General features: G+C 37.9%; 1 protein-coding gene and 1 long non-coding RNA gene across 16 annotated transcripts in view; one reads left to right on the top strand and one right to left on the bottom strand.

The window, feature by feature from the left end:
* The window catches only part of LOC147839797 (uncharacterized), a 516604-nt gene that overhangs the window by 110496 nt on the left and 385731 nt on the right, over positions 1–20377 (bottom strand). The window lies entirely within an intron of this gene.
* myo5aa (myosin VAa) overlaps positions 1–20377 on the top strand; it is a 164030-nt gene that overhangs the window by 97572 nt on the left and 46081 nt on the right. For all 15 annotated transcript variants that reach the window (XR_015515196.1, XR_015515197.1, XR_015515194.1 and 12 more), the window contains 6 exons: positions 13468–13626; positions 13728–13825; positions 16227–16313; positions 16399–16507; positions 16651–16862; positions 19378–19534. Coding sequence is in view for 9 of the 15 variants with exons in the window: in XM_087293353.1 (XP_087149479.1) it covers positions 13468–13626; positions 13728–13825; positions 16227–16313; positions 16399–16507; positions 16651–16862; positions 19378–19534 (822 nt within the window). In the remaining 6 variants the exon portion in view is untranslated. The remainder of the gene's footprint in view (positions 1–13467; positions 13627–13727; positions 13826–16226; positions 16314–16398; positions 16508–16650; positions 16863–19377; positions 19535–20377) is intronic.

A 20377-nucleotide genomic window follows, 5' to 3' on the forward strand; every position in this document is an offset into this window, starting at 1 on the left:
GTAAGACTCAGTAGTAGTATTTGTGTTTATCTATTTCGATAATTTCTATCCTTATTCATTGACTACAAGTGTTTATAGTTTAGGCATTTTTAAAAGAAACATGTTCTTGTATATTAAATACTCATTTATGAAATACTAGTAATATATATGCTAGGATTTATTATTTGGTACTAGTACCTTATAGAGGTGTAACGGATCACAGTTGATCCGCAACTCATATGGATCACAACTCGCAGTTTGGAACACAGGTGTCCTGCGGCTTATTACTTTTTTCCCCTTGTAGTTTAATACTAAATTTGTAAGGATGATGTATAAAAGCATTTAGGCTATTCTGTAAAGTATAATTATGACGGAAGAAGTTGTGGTAGGTTATTCTGGATGTGGTGGGTTCCTAAGTTATTAAAGGTGTTTTCTGATGCTACTTGTTTAGCCTGCATTAATGCATTCACTGTAAGCTGCACGATTAATCATTAAATGATCAGGATCTCAACACCTATGCATAATAAATTATAAAGGATGGTGATTTGCGTATGTTTATTAATCCTTCGAATCGCTGCATTCAAATCTGAAAACGCAAAAATTAAGAAAAAGATTCAGGGCTCTATTTTGACGGTCCATGCGCAAGACGGAGGGCGCAGGGCGCAAACGCATTCAGGGAGTGTCAGAATCCATATGTGCTAATATGAGGACGGGAAAATCCGCTTTGCGCCTTGGCGCATGGTCTAAAAGGGTTGAGTTTATTTTCTTAATGAGTTATAGGTGTGTTTTGAGAATAAACCAATCAGAGTCTCATCTCCCATTCCCTTTAAGAGCCTTGTGTCGCGCCATAAGCGCATTTGCTATATTTACAGGACGTAAAGTAAGTTCACTTTCACTTTTGCTCTCGTGGTGTAACGGGGAGACTGACACGGAGGGATCCATTTTGCAGTATTTATTAAGTCACACTTAAACATCAACACCTCGCACGGCTGTGCGAACATACAACATACAATCCAACGATGATTAGCAGAGTAACAGAGGGAGAGTGATTACCAGGCTTGAGTCAAGGGCAGGCAGCGTGATTCAGAGTCCGTGTTACAGGCTTTAGTCAGGGGCAGGCAGCGAGAATCAGAGTCCGTGTAAGCAGGCTTTGGTCAAGGGCAGGCAGAAAACAGAGCAGAGTCGAGAAACGGGCTGAAGTGGTCAACGGGAAATCAGGCAGGATAGAACGCTCAGAAATGCTGGCCGGGGCTAAACAAGACTTCGCAATGAAGTGTGTGTGTGAGCTGCTTATATCTGGTACGTGGGTCATTAGTGAGATGGAGAACAGGTGTGCTGGAATCAGAGTGAAATGGATGACGTAATGGTTAGAAGTCCGGAGATGGTGACCTCTGCTGGTCAGCGAGGGGAATGACTGGGACCGAGTCGGTGACAGAGCCCCCCCCCAACGAACGGCTCCTGAAGTGAGGCAATTCTCGACGCCGGGGTCTTCCACGGGGGCGAGGGGCCGGCATCTCCGGATGTTGTGAGTGGAACTCTTCCAGTAGTGTGGTGTCGAGGATGTCCTTGCGGTTAATCCAAGATCTCTCCTCCGGGCCGTACCCCTCCCAATCAACGAGGTATTGGAGTTGTCCACCCGGCGTCTGGATCTCAGGATCTCGTGGATCTGGTAGGCCTCCTCACCATCGATCATGAGGGGCGGGGGACCCTGTTCACCGGCTGCCACCTCCCTATCCGCCTCGGCTGGACCAGCAGCAGGCTTGAGCAGAGAGACATGGAAAGTGGGGGAAATACGAAAATGATTAGGGAGTGTCAGTCTGAACGAAACAGGAGATATTTGTCTTTCAATCTGGAAAGGACCCACGTACCTGGGACTGAGCTTCTTGCAGGGCAGCTTGAGGCGTAAGTCGCGGGTGGAAAGCCATACCCATTGTCCTGGGGAATACATGGGACCAGGACGTCGGTGTCGATCGGCTTGTTCCTAGAAACGCCGTACGGCGTGAGAGAGGTGAGTGTGAGCTGCGTTCCAGACCTCTTCGCAGGTTTTAAACCAGGTATCCACCGCAGGGAGTTCAGAGGTCTCGCCGGACCAGGGAAAGAGAGGAGGTTGGAAGCCCAGCACGCATTGAAATGGGGTTAATCCAGTAGATGCTTTTCTGAGGGAGTTCTGAGCATATTCTGCCCACATCAGAAATTTGGCCCATTCATTCTGGTTCGAATGGCAGTACGTGCGGAGAAATCTGCCGATTTCCTGGTTCAAGCGCTCTGTCTGCCCGTTGGATTGGGGATGATAGCCGGATGTTAGGCTAACATTAATTTGGAGATTTATAAAGAATGCTGACCAGAGTCGGGATGTAAACTGGGGACCTCTATCCGACACGATGTCTTCGGGGAGACCGTAGTACCGGAACACACACTCGCAGAGTAATTCGGCCGTCTCCATGGCTGTAGGCAGTTTAGAGATGGGGATAAGGCGGCAGGATTTTGAGAATCGATCCACTACTGTGAGGATGGTGGTTTTGCCCTGAGATATGGGTAAATCGGTAATGAAATCTATTGCGATGTGTGACCAGGGACGATGTGGCACCTCCAGGGGTTGGAGTAATCCAGCTGGACGGTGACGGGAGTGTTTGGACATCTGACAAGGTGAGCATTTATTGATGAAGTTAATGACATCTTGGTGTATGGATGACCACCAATAGCGGGATTGAATCAGGTGTACGGTGGCTGTGCTGCCTGGGTGACCGGAACTGGGGTGGTCATGTACCTCGGAGATGAGCCTTTCTCGAAGTGATGGGGGAACGAAGATTTTATTCTCTGGACAGGGTTGTGGAGATGGATTGGTTTCGGCGGCTTGAAGGATCTCCTGTTCTATATCCCACTGGATAGGAGCGACAATTAGAGGATCTTTGATTATGGGTTCATCATGGTATTCAGAGGTCTCATCGTCTGAGAGGCGGGACAGAGCATCTGCTTTGATGTTTTTCGAGCCAGGGATATAGGTGACTTGGAAGTCAAATCGGGTGAAAAACAGCGCCCATCTTGCCTGTCTAGGGTTCAGACGTTTACAGGAACGGATATATTCTAGGTTTTTGTGATCGGTGATGACGATGAAGGGATGTTTTGCGCCCTCAAGCCAGTGTCTCCATTCTTCCAGCGCGGCTTTCATGGCGAGGAGTTCTCGGTTTCCCACATCGTAGTTCCGTTCAGCGGAGTTGAGCTTGCGAGAATAGAAGGCACAGGGATGGAGCTTCTTAGTAACGAGGGATCTTTGGGACAGGATGGCTCCAATTCCAGTGTTGGACGCGTCAATTTCGACTACAAAGGGTTGCTCGGGATCAGGATGACGCAGAATGGGTGCACTGGAGAAGCGAGTTTTTAGCTGAGTAAATGCTCGGACAGCGTCTGGGTTCCATTTAAGGCGAGCATTGTTGGCTTTTACCATGGCGGTTAGTGGACCAGCGACTGAACTGAAGTTTCTTATGAAGCGCCTGTAGAAGTTAGCAAAGCCCAGAAATCGTTGTAGTTGTCTGATGGTCTCGGGTTGTGGCCATTGTGTCACGGAGCTCTTTGCATACAGCTGGTTTTGAATGAGGCGTTTGAGCACTGCCCGGACGTGCTGGATATGCTCAGATAGCGAATTGGAGTAGACCAGGATGTCGTCAATATGCACTATGACCCACTTGTTGAGCATGTCTCTAAATACCTCATTTACAAATGCCTGGAACACGGAAGGACTGTTTGCTAGGCCGAAGGGCATAACGAGGTATTCGTAGTGGCCGTCGATTGTAGAGAACCCGGTTTTCCACTCGTCTCCCTGTCGTATGCGGATGAGGTTATATGCACTACGGAGGTCCAACTTAGTGAAATACTGGGCGGATCGGAGTTGCTCAAGGGCGGCTGGAACCAATGGCAATGGGTAGCGGTATTTAACTGTGATCTCATTTAAGCCTCGGTAATCAATGCAGGGGCGCAAGCTGCCATCCTTCTTCTTGACGAAGAAAAACCCTGCTGAAGCGGGTGAAGTAGATGGTCGAATAAAGCCCTTCTCTAGCTCCTCAGAAATGTAACTCTTCATAGCTTCAGTTTCAGGTTGTGAGAGAGGGAAAATGTGACCACGAGGGGGCGTGGTGCCGGGTAGCAGCTCGATGGCACAGTCATTTTCACGATGTGGAGGGAGCTTGGTAGCCTTCTGTTTATTAAATGCCTCAATTAAATCATGATAAGCATCAGGAACATGACGGAGTTCAGAGTCTTCGGTCTTGTTAATTGTGTTGATCTGGACAGGGGAAACAGAATGCAGACATTGGGTAAAGCATTGATTGCTCCATTTTGTGATCTCACCAGTTCTCCAAGAGACTCGAAGGTCATGCTGTTGTAGCCATGGTAACCCAAGAATTACAGAGTGTTTAGGGGAGTTGATGGCAAGAAGGGAGATTTCCTCTTCATGGAGAGAGCCTGTTTGAAGTAAGATTGGCAGGGTCTGGAATTTTATACGTCCTTCTCCCAAAGGGCGCCCGTCTACAGCAGTGATGGCTATGGAGGAATCACAGGAGGTTAAAGGAATGGAGTGAGCGGTGGCAAACGTGTAATCAATAAAGTTACCAGCGGCTCCTGAATCGATCATGGCCATAGTCTCAATCTCATCTCCATTGCTTCTCAAAGTGACAGGCAGATTCACAACATTATTAGTGGTAGTGAACATAGTGGTTGCACTCACCGAGAGGGTTTTAGGGAGAGGCTTGTTGGGACATAAAACCTTCGTATGACCTGGAAGTCCGCAGTAAATGCACAGGTGATTTCTTCTCCGTCGTTCTCGCTCTTCTGGGTTCAGGCGGGTTCTACCCAATTGCATGGGTTCAGCGGAGGTTTCAGGGGATACAGGACTGGAAGCAATTGAGCATAGCGGATTGCGAGTGCGGAGGAGAGTGTCTAACCTTATGGAAAGTTCGATGAGTTGATCCAGTGTTTTTCCCTCGTCACGACATGCCATCTCTCGCTGCAATTCTGGTCTTAGAGCCTTTCTGTAGAGCGTGGCAAGCGGATCATCAGCCCAGCCAGTTTGCGCTGCCAAAGTGCGGAACTGCAGGGCGAATTCAGCGGCGGAGCGATCTCCCTGTTGGATGCACAATAGCTCCTCGCCAGCGTTACGACCACCCTCCGGATGATCGAACACAGTGCAGAAACGTTTGAGGAAGTCATTAAACGAGGGAAATATCGGGGTACTGTCTGGCTAAACTGCAGTAGCCCAGTCTAGCGCCTTCCCAGTGAGCAGGGAGCACACAAAAGCAATTTTCCCATTCTCGTCCTTAAACAGATGGGGCTGTTGGGCGATAAACAGTTTACATTGCAGTAGGAAGCCTTTACATTTTGCTGGGTTACCTGAGAACTTGTCAGGAAAAGCCAATCGAACTCCGGAAGTCATCGGGGGTTGTGCAACAACAAGTGGACTTGGAGAGTAGTTGGCGGTGGGTTGCGCAGTGGCAGCAGCTTGCAGGTTTTGTAGGGATTTCACCAGTTCGTCTGTTAACTGAATTAGATGTGTTAGTTGTTGTTGGTGCGTTGACAATACCTGAGCTTGTGTTGTGACTTCGTGAGACAAAACCTGGATGGCTGCGGGATCCGTGTTGGGCGGAGTCTTCTGTAACGGGGAGACTGACATGGAGGGATCCATTTTGCAGTATTTATTAAGTCACACTTAAACATCAACACCTCGCACGGCTGTGCGAACATACAACATACAACTCAACGATGATTAGCAGAGTAACAGAGGGAGAGTGATTACCAGGCTTGAGTCAAGGGCAGGCAGCGTGATTCAGAGTCCGTGTTACAGGCTTTAGTCAGGGGCAGGCAGCGAGAATCAGAGTCCGTGTAAGCAGGCTTTGGTCAAGGGCAGGCAGAAAACAGAACAGAGTCGAGAAACGGGCTGGAGTGGTCAACGGGAGATCAGGCAGGATAGAACGCTCAGAAATGCTGGCCGGGGCTAAACAAGACTTCGCAATGAAGTGTGTGTGTGAGCTGCTTATATCTGGTACATGGGTCATTAGTGAGATGGAGAACAGGTGTGCTGGAATCAGAGTGAAATGGATGACGTAATGGTTAGAAGTCCGGAGATGGTGACCTCTGCTGGTCAGCGAGGGGAATGACTGGGACCGAGTCGGTGACACGTGGATAGGGAAACCTTTATGCAATTAGCCTATAATTAATTAATTTCATTTGTTAAGCGCAAAGATTTGTTTCAAAACTATTTTTAAAGTCAGTTCTAATTTCCAGCAAACGAATAAATGAACAATAATAACGAAGGGTGGTCAAAATACTGAGTTATTTCCAAATACACCTGCTATGCCCCATATGGTCTAAAACCTGACTGGTGGGCAAGTCTAAGCTTGTTTTTAATAAAACAAATATAAATATGGATATAATAAATAATGCTGCTAATAATAATAACATCATACAAAAGCAAATTGAATGAACTAAAAAACCCTAACGAGATGAAGGATTCAACGCAGTGGTTTTTAAATTCATGTAGGCTAGAAAATAATCTGTTATGTAATATTTTAATTGTTTATATTTATATCCTATATATATCCTTATTATATCCTATATATATCTTTAATATTTTAATTCTTTTCATATGTAAAGATATTTGCGTATTGCTCTACATCTTGTGTGTATTAAGCATTGTGCAAGCGAGGCGCACAACTAACGTGCTCTGCGCCAGACTTTAGACCAGGTTTGTTCTGGTCTAAAGAACAGACTATTACAGTTTCTCAAAGTAGCAACGCGCCAGCAATGCACCAAAACACGCCTGCTTTTTTAGACCAGACCTATGGGCGCACATATGAGCACAAATGCATTTGCTATTTAAAAAGCGTGGAGCAACACCTCAAAATGACCCTTGCGCCGAGCTAAAAGTAGCAAGTAACAATTGCGTCACGCCTTGCGCCACATTGCGCCGGGTGTATGATAGGGCCCTCAGTCTTTAGCTTACAAACAGTCAAATAACACGGAAGTGCTGGGATAACAGTTAATAGTTTAAATAAAAGCACTGATGTTCATGGTACAGATTAAAATCACCATCATATGCATTTAACAACGCCCAAAAATGAAAGTTGTAGGCAGCAATTACATTATTTAACCAATAGGTGGCCGTCAAAAATAAACCTCTGAATCATTCTTCAAAAATCATCCAAATAACAATGAAAAATAAAGTTTTATGAGTGAATAACTGAATCATTTATTGATTATGAGACTAAAATTAAATATGTACAAATTATAATGTTAGATTTATACATTATCAGCAACAGTAGTAGTTTTTTAACAATTTATTTTTATTCAGCTGATTATGTCTTCATTGTGTTTTTAATAAAACGACAGGTTCTAAGTTCTGTTTGTTCAAACCAAAAGTGTCTTGTAGTACTGTTTTTGTAATAAATGGAAAACAAATTACATTTTTCTCCTGTCCTTTTTGGCTGATCCGAAAAATAATCTGATCCATTAATAAAAAAACATAATGTGATCCGCACCTTGAGATTTGTGATCCGTTACACCACTAGAATTGAATACAAAAGTTGAACTTTTAAATGTATACATTAAAATGTTGATTACGAAAATGTAAGTAAACCTGGAAGTTTGATTCTTTGTAAATAATAATAATAATAATTTTCTTCTGGGGGTTCTTGAATGCTTTCTAATGCTTTCTCTCCTCAGCGTGAGACAGTAAATGTGTGCGGTAAGAGCAAACACATGGCATACTAATCCAGACTGAAAAATAATAATAATAATAATGCCTTAAACTTAATTTGATTGGCAGAATTAGTCTTTAAGTCTAATGTTGTTTCAAATGTTATTAACAATCCATATCAGTAATAGGCTCGGCTCTCTGGTGCTTATCCACATCAGTTTGTTAGTGGTTAATCCAAATCCTTCACTCATTTACCGTATTCATTTTTGCTTCCCATTCATATCATTGATCATCAGTTAATATTACCATGAGTGTGTTTGCTTACTTCATCTACCATGTACACATTTATGTTTTCATATGGATTTTAAGCCAGACACCAGGTAAAAATAATGAAAACATCTGAAGAGTTGAATCTGAAGATAATAAATGTGTTCTTTAAAAGACAATATGATGTTGTCTTGACAAATCTGTGTTGTTTTTTTCTGTACATGTGCAGAAAAGTTGTTCAACAGAACAAAAAATAGCTGTTAGCTGATGTACACTACTTTTTTTTCAATAAAGCATGAAGAAAATATTTTATGTGATCATATGTGATTCCTAAAGAAGTCAGAATTATTAGCCCTCCTGAATTATTAGCACCCCTTTTTATTTTTTCCCTAATTTCTGTTTAACGGAGAGAAGATTGTTTCAGCACATTTCTAAACATAATAGTTTATATAACTTATGTCTAATAACTGATTTATTTTATCTTTGCCATGATGACAGTAAATAATATTTGACTCGATATTTTACCAGACACTTCTATACAGATTAAAGTGACATTTAAAGGCTTAACTAGGTTAATTAGGGTAACTATGCAGTTTAGGGTAATTAAGCAAGGTATTGTATAACATTGGTTTGTTCTGTAGGCTGTCGGGGAGGGGTTCGGAATATAGCTTAAAGGGGCATTTGTCCTTAAAATTGCTTTAAAAAAATTAAAAACTGTTTTTATTCTAGCCGAAATAAAACAAATAAAACTTTTTCCAGAAGAAAAAATGTTATCAGACATACTGTGAAAATGTCCTTCCTCTGTTAAACATAGTTTAGGAAATTTTTTAAAAAGACAAAAAAAAAAAAAAAAATCAAAAGGGGGCTAATAATTCTGACTTCAACGGTATATGCCAGTATGTACTGTAACTGTAACTTAAGCTGTTGTGATATATCAAAAATAATGTTTCGGTTGTTTCACTTCATACGACTGCAGTAACTGGTCAAAAGTCACCAGTATTAATTTTATTTTGCCATAACTTACATAGCATAAAACACCAAAATTGCAGTTTCATATAAAAACCTTCTTTAATGTTCTTCTGGAAAAAAAGGGACCTACACTACCTGACAAAAATCTTGTCATCGATCCCAGTTGTAGGAGCTACAAATAATTTGACTTCTAGTTGACCATTTGGAAGGTCAGTGTGCTTCAGGATTGGCCAGCCCAGTCACCAGTTATATGAACATTATTGAACATGTCTGGGGTAAGATGAAGGAGGCATTGAAGACGAATCCAAAAAATCTTGATGATCTCTGGGAGTCCTGCAAGAATGCGTTCTTTACCATTTCAGATGACTTTATTATTAATAAGTTATTTGAGCAGAGATGCATGGATCGTCCAAGCTTATGGGAGTCATACACAATACTCATTCGATTTCCATTGCACCATGACATATTCTATACTGTACATTATTTATGTTGTGACAACAGTAAAGTCAGACCTTACTGTCCTAATTAAATAATTATAAAAACAAGGCATGATCATATTTTATAATGGTAAAATAAGTGTAATCTAGAGGCCTATGCCTTTTATATAAGCCACTTTTCATATCAAATGATCAACTAGAAGTCAAGTTATTATTTGTTGTTTCTAAAACTTGGATAGGCGACAAGACTTTTGTCAGGTAGTGTATATTTTAAATAGCCTGAGTGTGATTAAATTAACAGCAACCTTGTTTTTGGTTAAACCTTGCTTTTAAGAGGGATTTCACATTGCATGCACATTGTATTCTCAGGTTTTGGGATTTAGAAAATATAGATAATCTATTATTATTATTTATATATTTTTTTTCATTTAAGCATACTGGATTTGTCAAGTCAACATTATGTTTCCAAGCTGGTGTCTGAGCTGCTTCGCTGTTCAAGTACACTACATCTGTCTTATGTATCTGTATTTTCTGCTTTTGTTAATTCTGTTTCTGTTTTCTCATCATGTCATGTTGTCTATGTGTTGTATGTGAACATGACAACCTGTACCCCTGCAGAAGGTAAAACTCAGCCTATAAATGCACTCTTTAGCGCTATAATCTATCTAATATCATAGTTTTTCAGTAGCTACAAATACTAAGATGGAATGCATGTTAACAAGTGTGTGAGTGTGCGCGTGTGTGTCAGCATGTTGAGTCTGTTGCTTTCTGCAGTGCAGGACAGAATCTTATTGAACACTGCATTGATTCTGTAGGAAAATAAACTGGCTTCAGCTCTAGAGCCCACACTCCATACAAACAAACTCGGCTGCTTGGATAGAACGACGCATCTGTTTAGATTAAACAGACATTAATGCTCTTAAAGGGACTGTTCACCCAGAAATGAAGATTCTGACAATTTTTATTCATTCTCAGTTTATAGTAAAAAGTAAAAAAAGCAAACAGTTAAGGCCATGTCCACACTTAAAGTGCTATATTTATGAAGGGAGTTTTCCATGTTTTTCAATGCAAACAGAACAGAGGTGGAATACTCTCCAGCGGTCGTAAAATGTGGAACAAACATACGTTGACCACAAACGGGTAATATTGGCATGTTTGGTGTGAACTCAGCCATGTTGGCCAATCAGAAAGGAGAAAACATAGTGCACGTTGACGTCTTGAAGCAAAAACATGAAGTGAAAATTTTCACCCTGGCTGGAATTTTCAGAAAGTTTTTAGTTTTAGTCATCAGATACTCTGTTCTTGTGTAGACAAACAGCAAAACCATGTTAAAAAAAAGTGAAAAGTGTGGTTTTGAGAATACTCATGTTCGTGTGGACTATACTATACATTTCATCCATACTGAAATGTAACATTGTGTTTTAAAACTAAATTGGGGCTTTGGCTTTTCCAAAATTTTCTTTTTTTATGTGTCAAAAAAGCTGGAGGAGTGTAGATTGGACAATATATATATATATATATATATATATATATATATATATATATATATATATATATATACAGTTCTGTCTGGTTCTTGAATCTGATTGGCTGATGGCCGCAATATCCCGTACAGCCTCTTTACCCTTTGTGTATTACTCCGCCCACATACAGCCAGCAAAAAGCAGACATTACAGATAAAGTTTAAAAGAAGCTTGCTCAGCTGTTTAACTGTCAGCTTATGATTTGAATCCAAGGCAGAAGAAAGTAGCTCCTCATACAAAAGGGTTTTTGAGACTCTCCATGTTTGATTTAGTTTTTATATACACAATTATGCAATCAAACTGTTGTATAAACTCAATATCACACTTGTGGCAGTGCGATATGGCTGTATTTAGTGCGATATGGCTGTATTTAGTGCCAATATACAGCCATATCGCACTGCTACGAGTGTGATATTGCCCATATATATATATATATATATATATATATATATATATATATAATATAATTTATAATTTATTTAAATAGTTTCAAGCGTTTAGTGTGATTGATGCATTTGCGAAGGAAAAGATGCCAAAACGCAATGTTAGAATGTGAAACACTGAAAACTGAGAGCATACAGGTTTAAAACATTGTGAAGGAGAATAAATGATAACAGAATTTTGACATTTCTGGTGAACAAAGACATACTGCATACTAAAAAAAAAAAAACGTAACGTATAACGTAAAAGGCACCGAGATGACATTACAATACAGAGCTTAAGTTTGTTTGCTGTGAGTGGTTTGATGTTTAGACTGTTTTCGTCCCATACGGACTACTATTTTGCTTAGTCTGCATGCTGCTTAGTACAGAGTCCTTTAGAATTCATGCGATCAGTTTAGACGAGACTCGGGGGACATTATCAGAGCACATGGACTTTACTGTTCATTACTGTCCTACTGTATAATGAGTTGCTTGTTTTGATGATCAAAATTCTTTGCTTACTATGTGAATATTATTAAATTGATAAACCAGTCATTGATTTATGATTGATGAGCCACAATTAAATGCATTGTATGAACACACAACTTTAACATTAGATCAGTATATCTGTTGTTGCATGTTTTATCTTATGAAACCAACCCCCCCCCCCCCCCCCAGTTAATTGGAGTTAATGTTTTATGAATTTAATATTTCCTGTGAATCCATGGTTTACAGTGAATTTATATATATGTCAATCTTTCTCTTCTTCTTTGAACAACTCATCTTGGTTGTTTTATAATCAGTGCTTCTTGTGGCTTTATTGCTTTAGTAGAATGTGGTTGTCACTCCTGCAAAGAATTACATGTTCAGAACAGGATCAAGTGCTTATAATAGGAGTGAGGACTGAATTTAGATGTAGCTTCGCTAACATGTATATTTCTGTAAAATTACATTAGGTTTAATTAATTGCCTTTTTTTCTAAGAACTTTGCATTTCTTAAGCCCAAAGTATTGATCCATTTTCATTTGAATGCATGTTGTGTCATCAGTACATAATGCACATACCCAATTTTTCCAAATATGTGCATATGGTTAGTTATTATTGCCATTATTATGTTAAAAGATTCACTCAAAAAATCCCCTCAAAATAAACTTTTGTTTCTTTTGTGTTTATTTTCATAAAATGAATTTTTTTATTGCCAAAAGTGAGTTTTAATGCAATAGAAGAATAATTTTGTTTCTATAATTCATCTTTTCGTATGTATATACATATAAAGGTAAGTATATATGCAAGTGTTAGAAGGCCAAAACAAGTTTTTAAAAAAAATTAAATTCCCCTTTGTTGAAATTTTTATTATTTTTAAAATATTTTCCAAGTTAAGTTTCAACAGAGTTTTACATTTTTTGAAGTGTTTACTATTATAATGTTTATGTAAGTCTTTTTTTCTTTTAGTTTAGCTGAAATTAAAGATTTTATTTGTTTTTTTTTTTTAATTGAAAGTCAAAAAATTATTATTATTATTATTATTATTATTCCCTTGAAGATTTTTTTTTTTGATTGACTACAGAACAAACCACTTGTGATTCGCCTAATTTACCTTATTTTAACACAATTAACACAGTTAAGCCTTTAAAGTTAAATACGAGTACCTTGTAAAATTACTGGTAAAATACAGTATGTATCCTCATCAAGGTCAAATTCAAAAGTAATTGGTTATTAAAATGTGTTATTGTAATGAAACATGTTAAAAAATGCATGTTTATTAAACCTCACTTGGGAAATATCTGAAAATGAATCACAATTTCAAGAAGGACTAATTATTTTTTCTTTATTTACAGAATAGAAAATATAATATAAAGTGAACATTTATCTGCCGCTCTATTTTAAACAACCACATTGACATTATTATTATTAATAATTCTATTAACTTTTGGGGGTAAAAGAAGAACGGACTACGGTAAATCTTTTTAAACTATATTCCTGGATAGTCTTGCATGCCTTCAAATAACAATATAGGCTTTGAAAGGCTCTGCATTTTACTGTTTATGAACACAAACATGCACATAAAAACAAAGTATGCTTTGGGCTTAAGTAAAAAAAAAAAGTGCATCTAGATGATCTAGGTATATCTGCCCATCCTGCTGCCTCATGGCTTGTGTTAATTCCGTTATTGCTGTAATTTCCAGTTTGACCTGCTAGTGGAGCTGTTCCATGATGAGGAGAAAGCCACAAGTCCCACCGGTGCTGCCCCTGGCCCTGGAGGACGCACTCGCCTCAGTGTCAAACCAGACAAGGGCAAATCCAGCCAAGCCAGCAGAGAACACAAAAAGACAGTCGGACTGCAGGTGCAAAGGCGTTCCTCTTACGGCTTGTGCTGAATATCTGAAAGTTGTATTTTATTGAACAGTAGCTTCATTTCTTTCTCTTTCTTTCTTTCTTTCTGCAGTTCCGGAACTCTCTGCAGCTGCTGATGGAGACACTGAATGCCACTACACCTCATTATGTTCGATGCATTAAACCCAACGATTACAAACATGCCTTCACGTATGTTATTTGGCTATGTTTTCCCACTATAGCTAGCCGTTTTCATATTTTTAAACATACTCATGCTTATACATTTGGATTCAGAATAGTCAGCTTTCTAGTATGGTACAGAATAGAGTATACAGAACACAGAAATTAAGAACTATTTAAAATAAATTAAGAATATGTAAGAAATTAATTAAATTAAGAATAATTTAGAAATGAAGTAGGTTTGTGGCTACAAAAAGGGAAGTCGTTTATTTCAAAAGAGTTTTTGTTAAGATATTTATCTAACAGTGACCACAGCTGACACATATGTTTATATCATGTAAGTGGGATTTTATGTAAACGAGCAACTTGAAGTAGAAAGGATCATTAAAGTTGAGCTCACATAAATTGCATAATTTTCTATGCATGAGTGTTAGCAGATTTGACTGAATTGATACATTTTATGCAACAAAAAGTTTTTTTTTGTGATCAGATTCATTCAATTTAAACTTGATTCCGAAATGAAAATGCATAAAGAATATTCTAAACTATTATGATAGAGGAAAAGTATAAGATTATAATGCCTTATGAAAATTAACCAATTGTTTATTATATTACTGTAGGTGGATTGAATCTAACTAGGGTTAGTGTATAAAAATAGTTTAACTACATACTATCGTTTCTATTCTTTTTTTTATTTGCAGTAAAATCATTGTTAATTTTTGGAAGTGATTCTTCATTTGAGACTTTTGTACATCTTGAACTAAACCGAAATTCAACTCTGAAAACTGGATTGACACAGTTTCAATTTACTTGAACTTAAATGCTGCTTTGACACAATTGTAAAAGCGCTACAGAAATAAAGATGAAGTGAAAACATTTAATTGAATTTTAACTTCCTTAACATGTTCTCTTAGTCTTTTAGGCAGATCTTTAAACAGTCCGTCCAGGATTTTGCAGGGATATAATATATTGCACATATGTAATATAAATAAATGAATATTTTCTGTATAATTCTATACAATAATACATTTGTGCATATATTGTACATTAGATCTCAAATCTGGAGCTAATCTTACAGAATGATTTGCGATTACGATCCAAAAATTATTAGTTTTAGGAAAATGTATTAAGCATTTTATTAAAGAGCAAAAATCAAGAGAAACATATATATATATATATATATATATATATATATATATATATATATATATATATATATATATATATATATATATATATATATATATATATATATATATATATATATATATACATACAATATATATATACATACAATATATATATATATATATATATATATATATATATATATATATTTAGAAATGGAGAGATAATACATTTAAACAATGCAAAATATTATAAAAAAAATCACAAACTACAAAATTTATACATATATATATATATATATATATATATATATATATATATATATATATATATATATATATATATATATATATATATATGTATGTATAAATTCTGTTGAAATTTTGTAGTTTGTGATTTTTTTTATAATATTTTGCATTGTTTAAATGTATTATCTCTCCATTTCTAAAGATGTACAGTGACTAACATATTATTTTGATAAATATATCCCTTAAATTAATCTGTTTTGTTCAAATGCACCAAATATTACCTATAGTCACTGAGAAATAAATATAAATATTCATTTTTAAAATATCAATGTTTTTCTCAAAATATATGGCATTATTTACTTCAATTATTTTATTTACACCAAAATCTTGTACATTGTTTATTTATTTATTTATTTTTGTTCTCAAGAACCACAAAATTCTGGAAGGACTGTTCAAAGCACACAAGAAACATGATAATCTTGAATGTTTCCAAGTTTATAGAAACTAGTTAACCTAGTTTTTTGCTGTTCTATTCACCTTATTCTTTGAAAACGGGCTTGTGCAGTCATTAGATTTTTTTTTAGCTTGAGACTTCCTGTCTCATTCACTACTATTCATTTTTAGACGTTAAAAACTGCTTGTTATTCTGCTTGTTGTTGCAAACTGATGTTTTCCTATTATTCTGCTTTGTTTGTAGTGTCATGAATACACTTGTTTGTAGAGCAAGCAGTTTCACAGTTCTTGACGTTTATCATTCCTAGTCATTTCTCCCATTGGCAACTGAATCAGAAGTTCTAAAACAATCACAAAAAACTTCCCGCATGTCCACATCAAAGAATAAGTTCAATAAAACATTTGAAATCTTTGGCATCTTATATAAAAACCTCGTAAAGTATTAGCTGGTAGAATATATATATATTTTTTTTTTTCAATCATGCACCAAAATGTTATCTAGTTTAGCCAAGACTAATTTTGAATGCGGTATATTTTTCACAACTATTGGTGACTACAGGATCACAGTGTTGCTAGACTTGTAAATATTTTGCTATTACCAGGTTTGACCCCAAGAGGGCAGTGCAGCAACTGCGTGCTTGTGGAGTTTTGGAAACAATCCGCATCTCTGCAGCTGGTTTCCCATCGAGGTACACTGAAGAACTATACATAACCCTACCTCAATTCCTTTTGTCACACTTTCTGACCATTTGTGCAACTGCTTTCGTTCGTCAGGTGGACGTATCAAGAGTTCTTTAGCAGGTATCGTGTACTGATGAAACAAAAAGATGTTCTGACGGACAAGAAGATGACCTGTAAGAATGTTCTGGAGAAACTGGTGCAGGTACAAGTTGAAGACTGATACTAGTCTATATGGGTGAACTCAATACAAAGAGCATAATGCTGTAAAGTAGCTTTAAAACACTCAGTATGATTGCAACATTAACAGCAGTCTTATTTGTGTCTTTTTTTCTTTCCTCTTGATAGGATCCAGATAAGTACCAGTTTGGAAAGACCAAGATTTTTTTCCGCGCAGGTCAGGTTGCATACCTGGAGAAACTGCGTGCTGATAAGCTGCGCGCTGCCTGTATCCGCATCCAGAAGACCATCCGCTGCTGGCTGGCACGCAAGAAGTACCTGCGTATGAAGCATGCTGCCACGACTATCCAGAGATTCGTCCGTGGATACCAGGCCCGCTGGTGAGGGAAGGGGACTAGTGCATAGTGGGCGTAGCCAGACTACATTTGTGAAAAGCAGAACCATTTAAAAATATAGCTGCAAGCAGTAATTATCGGGGACAAGCAGCCAAGTGGCCACATCATAAACAAGCACAGCAACAAGCTACAGAGCACCTGGAAAAATATATATCTTTTTAGCAGCATGTTCTGAGCCAAATTTGTTGGAAATTGGGCTAATGATCTATGGAGAGTTCAAAACAACAGATATTCAAACTAATTCAAGATGGTGGACAGGAAGTTGTGTCAGTTAGGGAATTAATTATACCAATGTTCTTTGTATAATCCAAAGAATCTAGCAAGACAAGTCTTGCGACAATAAACAAAACACTATTCAAAAGTCAGTTGATAAAATTTGTATGATGTCCACTGATAGAATTTAATTGTTTGTCAATTATACCCCGAAGGCGGCTCAAACTGATGTAGTTTGGTCAATGTCAGGTCTAGATCACACACTTTAAGTTTGGTTTCATTACTTCAAACCATTGCAGTGAATCAGCCTGTGATGTCATCTGGCAAAATTACATCAAGTTTTTGCATATGCTAAATGACAGCAGTTTTATCTATCCACATGAATTCAATGCCTTTTACTCTACATGGTCTGAAGATGATCCAAGTCAAATTTGGTCAAAATTGGACCAATGGTCTTGGAGGAGTTAAAAAAGAATGTTTTGAACTAAATCAACATGGCGGACAGGAAGATTGGCAGATTATGGCATACAGTGCATTCAGAAAAATTTCATAGTGCTTCAATTTCCATATTTTTTATGTAACTGCCTTATTCCAAAATGGATTAAATTCATTTATTTCCTCCACAATTTACACACAATACACAATGTGAAAAAAGAATTTTTTTTTGAAATTGTCGCAATTTTTTAAAAAAAATTAAAAAACCTGAAACATCACATGTACATAAGTATTCACAGCCTTTGACATGAAGCTCTAAACTAAGCTCAGGTTCATTCTGTTTCCACTGATCATTCTTGAGATGTTTTAGCAGCTTATTTGGAGTTCACCTGTGGTAAATTCAGTTGATTGGACATGATTTGAAAAGGCATACACCTGTCTATATAAGCTCCCAGGCTTGACAGTGCATGCCAAAGCACAAACCAAGCATGAAGACAAAGGAATTGTCTGTAGACCTCAGAGACAGGATTGTCTTAAGGCACAATGCTGGGAAAGGTTACAAAAAAAATTCTGCTGCTGCTCTGAATGTTCCAATGAGCACAGTGGCCTCCATCATCCATAAGTGGAAGATGTTTGGAACCATCAGAACTCTTCCTATAGCTGGCCGGCCATCTAAGCTGTGTGATCAGGTAAGAAGGGCCTTAGTCAGGGAGATGACCCGTAATCCGATGGTCACTCTGTCTGAGCTACAGCATTCTTCCATGGAGAGAAGAGAACCTTACCGAAGGACAATCATCTGTGCAGCAATCCACCAATCAGGCCTGTATGGTAGAGTGGCCAGACGGACGCCACGCCCCACCTGGAAATTGCCAAAAGGCATCTGAAGGACTCTCAGACCACAAGAAACAAAATTCTCTGGTCAGATGAGACTAAAATTTAACTCTCTAGAGTGAATGCCAGGCGTTACGTTTCGAGAAAACCAGGCACCACTCATCACCAGGCTAATACCATCCCTACAGTGAAGCATGGTGGTGGCAGCATCATGCTGTGGGGATGTTTTTCAGCAGCAGGAACTGGAAGACTAATCAGGATAGAGGGAAAGATGAATGCAGCAATGAGACATCCTGAATGAAAATCTGCTTCATAGTTCTCCAGAGTTGGCTTCAAAACGACTTGGTGAATGTCCTTGAGTGGCCCAGCCAGAGCCCACACCTAAATCCTATTGAACATCTCTGGAGAGATCTAAAAATGGCTGTACACCGTCGCTTGCCATCCAACCTGATAGAGATGGAAAGGTACTGCAAAGAGGAATGGGCAAAAATTCACAAAGACAGGTGTGCCAAGCTTGTGGCATTATATTCAAAAAGACTTGAGACTGTAATCGCTGCCAAAGGTGCATCAACAAATATTGAGCAAAGGCTGTGAATACTTATGTACTTGTGAATTTTCAGGATTTAAAAAAAAAATTGCAACAATTTAAAAAACTATTTTTTTCACATTGTCATTATGGGGTATTGTGTGTAGAGTTTTGAAGAAATAAATGAATTTAATCCATTTTTGGAATAAGGCTGTAACATAAGAAACTGTGGAAAGAGTGAAGCACTATAAATACCTTTCGGATGCACTGTAATTGGTATCTGTGTTGTCGGCATGACCCAAGGAATAATTTGAGACCAATTTCCTCATAATGCAGTCAAAAGTCATTACCAAATTTGTAAGCTTTAATAATAATGGCTAATGAATGTCTTATAACACCTGTAATGTCTTATAACACCTATAATAATATAATATAAGATTGAGGTAAAAAAATGAGTATACATTTACGTCTGTGTTGTTCTTCCTTTCTTCACAGTCTTGCCAAATTCCTGCGTCGCACACGTGCTGCGATCATTATTCAGAAGTACCAGCGCATGTACATCCAGAAAACGTGTTACAAACGCAAGCAGGCTGCCGCGCTGGCCATGCAGTGCATCCTCAGAGCGTATATGGCCAGACAGCTTTACAAAGCGGTGAGGAGCAAATCTCTGATACACTCTCTCAATTTCATCAATCAATCAGAGTCAGTCACAAGCACACTGCTCCTATTTGTTTTTCCAGTAACAGATACTTATGCTGTTTGTATGTTAATGCACATCAAGGTAATGTATGATGCTGGCAGAGTGGTTTATAATTAACACACTAGAAACCAGAGTATTATTTCAGGCATTTGACACATGAGCACTGAAAGCTGTTATTTACACAGCTAGAGAATTGAATGGTGTTAAAGGTGCAGTTACAGTTTCTAAGCGAATGTTTCTAAACAGAACTTAGACTACAGCTCAAATCAGTACAGTTTTATTGAGCAAAGTTGGGTAAAATTGAGAGTAAAGACAGTTACAGAAGTAATACGCTTGTTTTAAACTTTCTGTTAATCAAAATAATCTGGAAATTAATGTTTTTTTTTTTTTATTAAGCAGCAAAACAGTTTTCAATGTCATTAATAATGAAAAATCATTCTTGATCACTAAAATGGCCAATTAGAATGATTTCTAAAGGATCACATGACACTAAAGATGCTTAAATTCAATTGGATGTGATGATAAGTTTAGAAATTGTTCATAATACTGATAAGACTTTCGTTTAAGTCATAATTCACTGTATTAGCTACTGGCTTATTATCTGCCTAGTTTTGTGATATTAACAGATTTTTAAAAAGATTTTTATTCTACATCCCTAATCCTACACAAAATCTACAGCAGTGGAAATAATTATTGAAAGCATCATGTTTTATCCTGAGAATAATATTTATAAAGAAGCTGTTGACATGGAATTTAACCAAATTTTGGTAAAAACACCAACAATACAAAATACAA

This window comes from Danio rerio, chromosome 18 (genome assembly GCF_052040795.2).
Source record: "Danio rerio strain M-AB ecotype USA chromosome 18, GRCz13ab, whole genome shotgun sequence".
NCBI classification, from domain to species: domain Eukaryota; kingdom Metazoa; phylum Chordata; class Actinopteri; order Cypriniformes; family Danionidae; genus Danio; species Danio rerio.